This window comes from Centroberyx gerrardi, chromosome 23 (assembly GCF_048128805.1).
Source record: "Centroberyx gerrardi isolate f3 chromosome 23, fCenGer3.hap1.cur.20231027, whole genome shotgun sequence".
Lineage (NCBI taxonomy): Eukaryota > Metazoa > Chordata > Actinopteri > Beryciformes > Berycidae > Centroberyx > Centroberyx gerrardi.
The window spans coordinates 23,671,724-23,683,392 of record NC_136019.1 but is presented as its reverse complement, the minus strand read 5'-3'; the positions used below and the strand labels follow the sequence as shown (position 1 = coordinate 23,683,392).

General features: G+C 48.4%; 1 protein-coding gene across 1 annotated transcript; it reads left to right on the top strand.

The window, feature by feature from the left end:
* The first annotated feature begins 8,817 nt into the window (after window positions 1–8,817).
* Window positions 8,818–9,747, top strand: LOC144543550 (ubl carboxyl-terminal hydrolase 18-like). Its single transcript, XM_078291737.1, has one exon. It carries the CDS (start codon window positions 8,818–8,820, stop codon window positions 9,745–9,747), a length of 930 nt encoding a protein of 309 aa, XP_078147863.1.
* The last annotated feature ends 1,922 nt before the right edge of the window (window positions 9,748–11,669 follow it).

Here is an 11,669-nt window from a genome sequence, read left to right as displayed (position 1 = left end):
CACTTCCTTTACACCATCCTAATATGGGAACAGTTCACATTGTCCAAATGAGCTGAAATGAGCTGAAATGAGCTGCCGTGGGACATGTCAGTGTGCACTTGATTGGAAAAGCTGCTGATCGCAACTGCTGAAGACTATTTCAAAGGGTTATAAGGAGCACATCTCTCCTAAGGTTCCTAGGGATAACCGTTTGAAACAAACATTTGTCAGATATTCAGCATTAATATCATGCTATGTTTATATGTAATGATCATATTGTGTTTGTAATAAAAGGTCTCCAATGAAAACATGTACTTTTCTGTCTGTATTCATTGAGGGTATCTAATCAAGGCTCATTTATCCAACTTCGGAATGTTTGGTGAACCATTGTTAAATGAACAAGTGAAATGACTAACACAGGGGTGTTTGCTGGGATGAACCTTCAACTGAGTCACACACTATAGTAATAAGTACCCAAGGAATTTTTATTTTTATTTTACAAGAAACATGGGTTACATAGCTTGTTATATGCATCACAAGGAAACAAATGTCCTTCTGATTTCAAAGTGTTCCGTTGTAATATCCAGCCACCCAACCGGTCTAGCCGACCACTGACGATAGCTCTACCACCAGGTCCATTTGGTCAATTTGCGTGAAGATCAGACTCATCACAAACGCTGCATCGTTATAGTGGCTGGAAACAATGTCATGCGATAGGTCGTAAATGTCCAGATTCTCGATATTTCCACAGCTCAAACGCTTGCAACCCTCCACGATGTCCCATGACAGTAGCCGTTTCACTCGTTCCAATTCACATTTTGTGAGGTTCTCCAACAGCTTGCACAAATGTGATCTATCAATGTGTTTCCCACGCAGATCACAAACTGCAAGTTCCTCAGGGTTGAGCACCTCCACATCAGTCACTTTGAAGTTATGGTCCAGACTTTTGAGTGTGTCGACTATAGCATCCCACGCAACACACCTACTCAAGTAAGACCACATTATGTCAATCAGAGGCTCAGGGTATTTCTCGTAGGATTTGTCTGACCTGTGCTTCTTAAGCATCTGACCGATCAACATGTTTACATTAGGAGTCAGTGGCAGATTGGTGTAGTCTTGTATAGCTGCCACCAGCTTGTCAAACTTGTCCTTATTCGTCTTCAGGTAATTAGCCATTTTAAATTTCGGAGTCAGTTTCATTTTCGTGTCTCTGCTCTCTGCTCTCTTGGATGAGTGAAGATGTGCAGGTGTACAATAAGTGACTCATTTTATACAGCCACGATTCATTTTGGTGGCCGTGACTCATTCGTCCAACCAGTGTTACATCTATGGGAGACCATTTATTCAACCGTGGACCATTTGTCCAACCAATGTTAAGTATACCGGAGCTGTGAGATTGAAAATGTCCAACCAGGGTAGGATCCACATTAGATAAAAGTATTAAAATTCCCAGACACATTTTGTTTTACCTTTTATAGGTCTCAACCGAAGCTCTATAGTGTTCACGACCCACGTTGGCAAGTCATGGCTGTACACTCGTGCCTGTAGAATATTATCATCCCGTACAAACAGGCAATGGCTAAATACAGAGAACATTTTGCCGAGTAACATCAGAACCTGTGTAATGCTCTACGAAAGAGGCTGATGTAAAAACTGTTGTCAGATCGGACAGTCTCACTGCAATCTCCCGCTATGCCATCACGAAAAAAGAGTACAACCCTGGACCTCAACAGCCTAGCCTTGAAAGGCGAGCGTCTCCCCGCGAAGACTCGGCTGGGCATGAGGAGAGAGCTAGGCTTCGAGCCTTCGCTCCCTACTGTAGCTGAGCGAGACCCGACCGTCGCCGACTCGCCGCGCGGCGAGCGTCTCCCCGCGAAGGCTCGGCTGGGCATGAGGAGAGAGCTAGGCTTCGAGCCTTCGCTCCCTACTGTAGCTGAGCGAGACCCGACCGTCGCCGACTCGCCGCGCGGCGAGCGTCTCCCCGCGAAGGCTCGGCTGGGCATGAGGAGAGAGACCTACCAGAGGGGCCGGAAGGGATCGTGTTCGAGATTGGTGCACAGGAGATGCGGTGATAAGGACCTTGGCTGTCCCGGTACCAAGAGGCAAAGCGTTCAACGCGACAGCTCTGGAGCTAGCCCTCATCAAAGGAATTCGCTCAGAGACATATACCCTGGGTCCAGAGTGGACGCCTTCAAAAACACGTACAAGAACCGAGGTCTCCGTACTGAGTTCTACGTGTGACATGTTCAAAGTTTCCCCTTTATGGTTATGTGTGATGCGAAAATAAAAGACACATACATGGATATATGAGTTTTGAGGTTTATTTGTCAAACTTATGTTTTACATCACTCATCAAAGGCTACCATATTCCCACTATATTTTTAACCGTACAGTGTGTCAGAATCATTTTGACACTGTAAGTAAAAGTGGTATGTACCTCCGAAGCGCTTCACGTAGGTCACTGTACGCCAGTGCCACCTTATTAAGCTGCTTTATGTTGTAAACATTATCATGTCCTGCATACATATGGGTCGTTGTTGCTGCTTCCTGAGCTATCACGGTCAAATTTACTCTAATGTAGCTAGGTATCATGGTCCAGTCTCTTTTTCTGAAATATCGATCCTCCTTTCTTTTCACTATGATTTGTCTGAAAAGAGATGTGGAGAGCCTGAATTTCTTGGGTTTCATGGGTGTCATTCGGGATCGTATGGCCTTGTAGAGCTCCCATTCGCCGCAATGTCGCAGCTTCTCACATAGGATTTTGCAGTCCTTTATGTTATCAGCCACATGCCCCACAATGTGCTGCCTCAGCTCTTCGTTACATGCTAAACAGGACACAGACAAAAATAAAACACATGAGTAAGAGTATGTGTGTATATCACAGGGGATGAGGGGCAGCAGAGTAGATACTCACAAATTCCAAGACAACACGAAGGAGTTGAGTTGCAGATCTTTTTCAGATCCCCATGCTTTGTGCACAGCCCACGCAAGAGTTGGTCACCGTCGGCGTTCCGCTTGGCTGTTGTGAAAGCGAGATCAGTCCTTTTCATCGGCTCTTCCATGTCTACCATGTACTTGTGTACCTTGATATTGCGACTGAACCAGATACTGAAACCTGTTGGGTGTACCATGTTCAATGCTCGGTTTGATGATGAGCGCTTATCCCAAGCACTCGGCATTGTATGTGTTGCATCGTGTTTAGCATCCATCGCGCAACGAGCCAGTGAGTTGACCGGTCAACTGACTTGTACTCAGCGCTATTGCTGTGCACATCCCCGGCCTCCTGGTAGTACTCATATAGAGACTCTTTTGCCCAACCATGAGGTGTTTGTCCAACCAATACGAATCTCAGTTCAGAACTGCAGACTAGTTCCATGTTTTTAACTTTCACATTGAATAAAGACTTCGCTTCTATTCATGAATGTGTACAGAGTTTATTTTTTGTGTCTTCTATACTAGGACAGAAAGACATACAAGGTTCACTACATCATATACTTCATTGATACACATTTTGATAGACTTCGCTCCTATTCGTGTATGTGTACACAGAGTTTTTTTAAATCTTCTTTACTAGACATAGAATAATCAGTACATCATGTACTCCATTGATACCTATTTTGGTAATACGGTTTACATATTTTACACAAAACAAGCCCTCAATATTCTTCCTCACTCTCAACGTTTGAATCATAACATCCTTCGATAAACACATTCTTTGTTCTAGGTTTATTATCCGCTCCCTTGAAAGGTTTGATGTGAGATGGCCCGCTGAGCACGCTAAATTGGTGCTCAGTCAGGTCTGGATATAAAGACTGTTTGGTGTTGCGGTGCGGTGGGACCCGGTGATCCTGCTGCTTGGTGTAATCCATCTCTCGGTGTTGTTGATACTCTCGAACCTGCGGCTGCTGTGGCTGCTGCTGCGACGGCGGCTGCTGCTGCGGCGGCTGCTGCTGCGACGGCGGCTGCTGCGACGGCGGCTGCTGCTGCGACGGCGGCTGCTGCGACGGCGGCTGCTGCTGCGACGGCGGCTGCCGCTGATGCTCTAGAAGCTGATGCGCCGGCTGAGGCTGAAGCTGCTGCAGTTGATGTGGAGGCGGCTGTTGGGCGAGATAACGGGGGAACCCACTCACAAAGTTGTCTTTGGGGATAGGTGGAGCCGAAGGGTAGTTGGTACACACTTTAGTCTCCAGCCAGCTGCCAGGTACATCCGCTAGTCGGGGAGCTGTGTGTTTCTTGGGTTCCCACAGAGACATCCGGCTCAAACAGTTAGCCGTGGAACCCTCATGGTGGTAGGTCATAGGGTGGGCGGAGCTCATGCAGTACCGAAACAACAGATATATGTAGTATCTGGAGAGTTTGCGAGTGTCCATCGCTATGACATGGGGAATAGGCGTATCGGCACCCACCGTACTCTTGCACTCCATGCGGTGGAGAGACTCTACATCCGCTCTGGGTACGTACAGCGTCTCGACTCTCTGCCACATATCTCTCAAGAGCTTCAAAGCGATCTGGAATGCGCCTCCGTCTTTGAATGCCGTATCGTGCAGCAAACCCGTAGCGGGTGCCCCTGTCACTATCAGGCACTCAAATATGACCACGGAAGCATGTTCTGAGAACGTGATCTCTCTACGAACCAAATCGTTCATTTCCTACTAATTTAGTAATCCCTCGCAGATGTGTCACAGAGAAGGACAGTATGCCATAAAAGGTTTGGAGTTTGAGTCAACGTGTAAGTCCAAAAAATAGAATGGAAATGGCGCAAGGCAAGACTAAATTCAAGAGCCGCGTCGAAACTTTGCTAGAAATGGTAGATCGTCATAATCTGTATCACGTTAAGACTTTACATTACAACGACGTGCAAGGCGTACTCAAGTGGCTAGAGGTAAAAGGTGATGAAATCACCTTCGCGCAAGACGAAGACACCGTAATGGTACTCAATAGGTGTGTCACCTATCTGCCTAAGCTCGGAAACGTCGGAGTGATGTGTATCTTCGAGCAACCTCCGTTCAACATTGAGGAGAAAGAGCGCCTAGTAGTATACATAAGACGAGAGTACGAGGATGCACATGTCTCACCGAGTGCGAGCTGTAAATACGATTCTATAGTATTGTTCCTGGTGATCCAATGTAAGACGAAATCCCCGTACTCTCTGACCCAGAGCAATTTGGTCAAGGACACACAGAGAATGCTCAATGACTTGAATCGTCAGCTGCCTTTATTCCCGATGTTCGCAAGTTGTCAGGATCATGACATCAACCACATACCGCAGCAGTCGTCGCCTGTGATAGATGGCTTATTGCCCACGAGCTACAACACAACCGCCCCCAGGACGTCCATGGTGACCATAGACAACTTTGGGCGAAAATACGAGCCTGTACAATGTACTGCCGAGGCCAACCCATGGAGCATCTACACCAACGTAGGGGGGTCCCAAGAGTCGTCCCAAGAGTCGACATGCGAGTTCGATATACAACAAATGATAACCGAGCCAGACAACGTGCTCGGTCGAGGAGGCTTTGGTTTGACCGTTCCGATCGACAAGCACCTCGTCGCGAAAACCAACTTGTTTCCAGAAATGGTCAACTGGAGCATGCCTTTCATAGAGGACGAATTCTATCGCTACGCGCACCTGGCCTCTCAAGTGGAAGAGATCATGATCGGTGTCTCGCTAAAACACCCCAACATCCTGCGCACACTCGGAGGCCTGTGGTGTGACATGCCCGGCTACCAGTTAGGAGGGAGGGCTGTGATCGTCATGGAACGGGCCCTATTCTCGCTACAGGAGTTCATGTGGCACATAAAGGACACCTCGGTTGTACCTGCCGTGGAACTGGACACTCTCCGAGGGCTGGAGAATCTGAGATCCAGAACCATCCAGCACAGGGACTTCACGTACAGGAACGTCTTGGTCTGTCACCAGCCGGATAGAACACCTCTACCCTTCACTTTTAAGATCAGCGACTTTGGCACGTCGTGCAACTTCTCTACCCCCGATCAGCCGCGGGGTAACCGCACTAACATGGCCCCTGAAGTGTTGTGGTGCATGAACGCGGCCACCGGGAGCGACATATTCAGTTGGTATTGCGTGATGTGGGAGCTACACAGCCGCTCACCCTTGATACGATATAACACGGGACGCGGCCGGGGTTATTGTAAAAAGACGTACGCAAAGAATCTATCCAAATTGGTTGGGGTCTACAGCCCCGAGAATCAGGAAACGTTCGAGCTCGGCTACATGAAAGCGATGAACGCTCGAGCCATTCACACCGAGCACAAAGACAAAAGGCCTAGTGTGCCGGCGATACTGGAGAGCCTCAAGTCCATGGGCTGCTACATAGCGGACAAGCACTTTATCTCGATGGGAGTGCTCTGCATTACGTTGTTCCCTCAAGAGAGGTTGTCTCCTTCCCAACTGTTGAAACTGCCTCGATACCAGTGTTTGATGCGGGACATCTCCGAGGCTCGGCTGCCTCCTGAACACTTAACTATGCCGTTGTCCATCCAGGTAGGGGAGTATAGGATGAGCGACATCATAGTCAGCGACGACTGCGTCCCCAAGGGACTCGGTGAGCTGATCACAGAGAAATCCGTCACGGGGTCCCCCGTTACAGTGATCAAACACTACCCCAAAGAGTACTACGGGATAGACTTCATGAGACTGGCTCCCGGTTTAATTCAACCTTACGATTGGTACTCGGAGAAGGCCAAAGCGCTTACAAACACATACAAGAGCAAGTATAATAAACGCAAGGGTAATCACATCGACAACCCTGTCCAGGTTAGGCGCTCGAAGATGGATCCTGGGGTCTACGTAGACAATCCCAACGAGGGTACTTCGACGATGGTCTGCGACCAACAACGTCAGGTTGCTCCTCAACCTGGCGTCACCAATGTGACACGGACGCACAAGCAGGGTGTCGAGCTGCTGCCTATTCAACCCGATGAGGCCCATAACATGGCTACAGAAAACGCGGTTGGAAACGCTGCGAGATACGTGATGTTGGAGGTGTCCCCACCTGATATGATAAATCTGGAACGGAGCTCGAACTCCGCTGAAATCTTGAGCAGTAGCGATCTGGATGATTCTATACTCCGCATTGTCAATTCTTTTCTATCTCTGGCGAGCGACAACCCCATCGGGGCTGTAGATGTGAGCAACACCCAAGGAGGAGCCAACGCAGACACACTCGACGCGGACACCTTAGTCGTTTGTGATATCGAGGGGAGCCATATTACAGCGAGTCAAAGACGAGACAAAGATGCACTGCAACTGCAACTGCAACTGCAACTGCAACCGCACAGTGACTCCAACGCTGATCCAGTCCGGGGAGCCGTCGAGGTGAGCGATATTACAGCGAGTGACGAAGATGCACTGCAACTGTAACCGCCCGGTGACTCGAACGCTGATCCAGTCCGGGGAGCCGTCGAGGTGAGCGATATTACAGCGAGTGACGAAGATGCACTGCAACTGCAACCGCCCGGTGACTTGAACGCTGATCCAGTCCGGGGAGCTGTCGACGAGCCACAGGGTACGGTGATATTGCGGGGCAAGAAGATCGACGGGGAGATCGACACGGTCATGGTCATCCTCAAGAGCCACAACGAGAAGGAGATAGGACGTTTCAAAGACAACGTAGTCACACTGTCGCAAGGCATGACCCTAATGTACCCTCTTATATTCGCAGGCCCCCGTGATGGATTGTGTAAGTGCTCTAAGCGCAACGGTATGTTCATCTTCCAGTACGCCCAGTTCTTCGAAGAGTCAGAGCAGGTGTTGTACTGGAACGCGTTGGACTCTCGTAATTCGGTATATGTCTTCCTGTTGCAAGTCTTTCTTACACTCAAGGCCGCCTTAGACGTGAAGCTGTTACCCACGTACATGACCGAATGGAAGGATGTACTGATCGGCAAAGGAGCCGTGATGATCGACATTGTTGCTTATCTCAGTAGGAACTTCAACAAGCCCCAGTCCTCAATGTTCAGCGACCGATCAACTGGGTAGTCTCTGTACTACTATTGTGGGAAGACACTTGCCCAATTCCAATCTGTGCAAATGGCTTCAGACGCTGAGCGCCGGCGTGTCGGCATCGTTCGTGCTGACCAAGACCATCGAGTGGCTGAGACACTTTGATCAGAGCGAACGGACAACCCCATCTCTGTTGACCCTAGACGGGAACTTTTTCACATTCAGGGATTATTCGTCCGACATACCTAACTGGCTGACACAATTGGGTGAGGAGGAAGAACCGCGCGAGAGAAGCTGTGCCAAAACGCTGGTGTACGGAGACCCCAAGCCTTTCAGAGGCAACCAGGCTGCACAGGACATGGGTGATACGAAGTTGAATACACTGGCTAGGAGCATAGTGCTCAGGATGAGAGCCAAGATGTTTGGATCCTCCAGGGTCGAGGTGACAGCACTGGATTGCACGCGGGGTTTGATGAAGGTGACTCTCTGCGACTCCGCACTCTCTGGGATTTCCAGCATAGAGCAACTGGACCGGTCGATGTTACAGACCGACAGTGACTGTTTCACACACGACGCCGTTTCGCAGACCGAGTCCAAGTGGGCCCCTGTCATAATGGTCACAAAGTTTAAAAGAGCTGGGCCTCTACACGAGTTAACTGTCGAGTATTACAGGATGACGATCCTCGTGGTTCTGCTGACCAAACTGGGATCTGCGAGATCTCTCAGAGAGCTGTTCCAGAGTACGACAACGTTCAGCATGACAGACTACTAAATACTACACTTACGGATTTACGCAGTCTAACGGTCCTTAGGACATGTATACACTTTACTGACTCTGCTGCTTGTGCTGAGATCTTTGTCCGCCTTCAACCATGCGAGGCTTGATCAATTACGGGACCCATTGTAGTATCAACAGCGTGGTGCAGTGCCTGTACGGCACCCGCGAGCTACGGGGTCTCATTCGGGACATCGACGAACAAGAATACCGGGCTCCTAAAAAGAACACGGTGGCTGCGATGCTCAAGGGTCTCATTTGCGAGATGGACAAAAACAACCACGGATCATGCGACCCGAGCTTTCTCATAGACTCCATGAGCGCATACAGTGGATTGTCTTTCGAGGTTCAGGAGGACTCAGACCTCGTCTTCAAGTGCATCCTCAACGCTCTAACAGATGACGACGGGCCTGCTGAAAAGGTTGGACAATTGTGGGACATCAAGATGGAGAAACGTATACGCTGTCTCCGTTGCAACGTAGTCAAGTCTACACTCGATAAGTTGAACACAATCCCCGTGTTTATCGAAGATAATCTTCCTGCCGAGCTGCAGGAATACATCAAACAGTACTCTGACAACACGCTGACAATGTGTGACTACCATTGTGCACATTGTCACACTAGAACCCAGATCGAAATCACAAGCAAGGTTTTGTCATTGCCCCCCGTTGTATGTATGTGGATCGCACGCGTTAAAAACGTTGGCAGAGATACCGTTAGTTTAGTCAAGATAGACAAGCGCCTCGCTTTCCCCGAGACTCTGGATCTGAAATACATCATGAAAGAACCCGAAGCGGCCGCTGACGCTCTATACGAGTTGTACGCCGTCATAGCCCACTGTGGTAGTCACTACAGTGGACATTACAGTGCTTATGTGCGGGGAGATGACACTTGGTATCTTGCGGACGACACTCAAGTTAGGTTGTGCTCGTGGGACACTGTGAAGTCAACCTACGAAGCAGGATCTAACTTTTACGATGGAGTAGCTTACATGCTCATGTACCGCAGGAGAGACAGCTCCAATTAAACCTATTGTGGCAAGATAGCCCATGTGTATATGATACTAGAATTTGTGTGTACCTGTGCAGTCTGTGTAACCAACTTCATGGGTTTCATTTCTTGTGTCTGTGGAATAAATAAAGATCTCGTGATACATACACTGGTCTTTATCTTCATTTTATTATCGCATATAAGGACGATGCCAAGTAACATACATGCACAATAGTATCACACAGGTCTAAGGTAATACTACAGAGGACCGAGGTCCTTCTAACTGGGTGATACACACGCCGTTAGCCAGCCCCTCTAAATATCACAGGTTTCATTTCTTGTGTCTATGTGGAATAAATAAAGATCTCGTGATACATACACTGGTCTTTATCTTCATTTTATTATCGCATATAAGGACGATGCCAAGTAACATACATGCACAATATTAGCACACAGGTCTAAGGTAGTACTACAGAGGACCGAGGTCCTTCTAACTGGGTGATACACACACCGTTAGACACACCAGCCCCTCTAAATATCACAGGTTTCATTTCTTGTGTCTATGTGGAATAAATAAAGATCTCGTGATACATACACTGGTCTTTATCTTCATTTTATTATCGCATATAAGGACGATGCCAAGTAACATACATGCACAATATTATCACACAGGTCTAAGGTAGTACTACAGAGGACCGAGGTCCTTCTAACTGGGTGATACACACACCGTTAGACACACCAGCCCCTCTAAATGTCTATCCTAGAAGCGCTTTTTATGTGGGGGGGTTACAGGTTTTATATTCAGCTATCACTTCCTATCAAAATAACAATCCAGAGTATTAAGAGCCTTTGGTTCTTCTGCTTTAGAATCTGGTTTAGAATACCTATCTGACAGTACTACAGAGGACCGAGGTCCTTCTAACTGGGAGATACACACGCCGTTTGCCAGCCCCTCTAAATATTGTATCATAAAAGCACTTTGGGGGCCGGGGCGAGGTTTTTTCATTTTCACCACACGGGAAGACATGATAACCAATCTCACATAGAAACAAGATAGTCTTCCTCGGAGTCCTCTTCCTCAGAGCCCGTTTCAAGGTCGCTACAACCTGCCCTTTCGGGTCTGTTGGTTAGTCTATGTGAAATATCGTCCAATTCGACATCAGAATCGTCCTCCTTGCACGAGCCTGGAGCTGCGATGGGGTCGGCAGCTCGGTTCGCGTCCGCCTCTCTATCTAGCCGAGACTCTTCACGGGCCCACTCTCCCTCGTTGTAATCGGATGACTCTTGTTCAAGAGTGTCAGTACGCCACACAGCGTGAGCGATAGAATTCACTGTTTCTGCAGCCTCTCCACTTAACTTCAGCTCCTTGGACTCTGGAAAAACAGGACTCCGATGTGACGATTTAGGGCTGGCACGGTTGCTGTGTTCTCGTCTTTCGACAGCCTCTTGTTCTATGGACCTCTCAGACGCTTCTGTCTTTTCACATGTCTGTCTGGGCGTATTGACAGACCCGCCCTTCTGAGTCGAGCTCCTACTGTGTGGTCTTATATCCTCCTGCTCGGGGTCACTCACGCTCACTGAGTCAGTGTCGCTCACAGGACAGCGTGTCTGGTGTATCTTCAAAGTGTTGATCTCCTTTGTACTTTCCCTCAGTTTAACCCCTCCCTCGTAGTCATCGTCATCAGATTCCGAACTGGACAGCTTCCTTTTGTACAGAGAGGAGTCCTGCTTGTGGGTCTGTTTGTCCTTAACAAGCTTGACCTTTTCACACTTCTTATCATACTTCCTATTGTGTTTCCTGTTAGTACAAGTTTTAGCTTCTCTGTCAAAGCGCTGAGTAGGGTTATTTTTAACCGCCTTGACACTCCTGCTGCGCTTCTTTTCACTCTCCTCAGAGTGATAGTTGCCCTTTGTACGTTTGATGCGCTTCACATCCAGCTTGATGTGTTCCTCCTCAGA

Coding starts and splice junctions, on each gene's coding strand:
- LOC144543550 (XM_078291737.1), top strand. CDS start 8,818: ATGCGAGGCTTGATCAATTACGGGACCCATTGTAGTATCAACAGCGTG.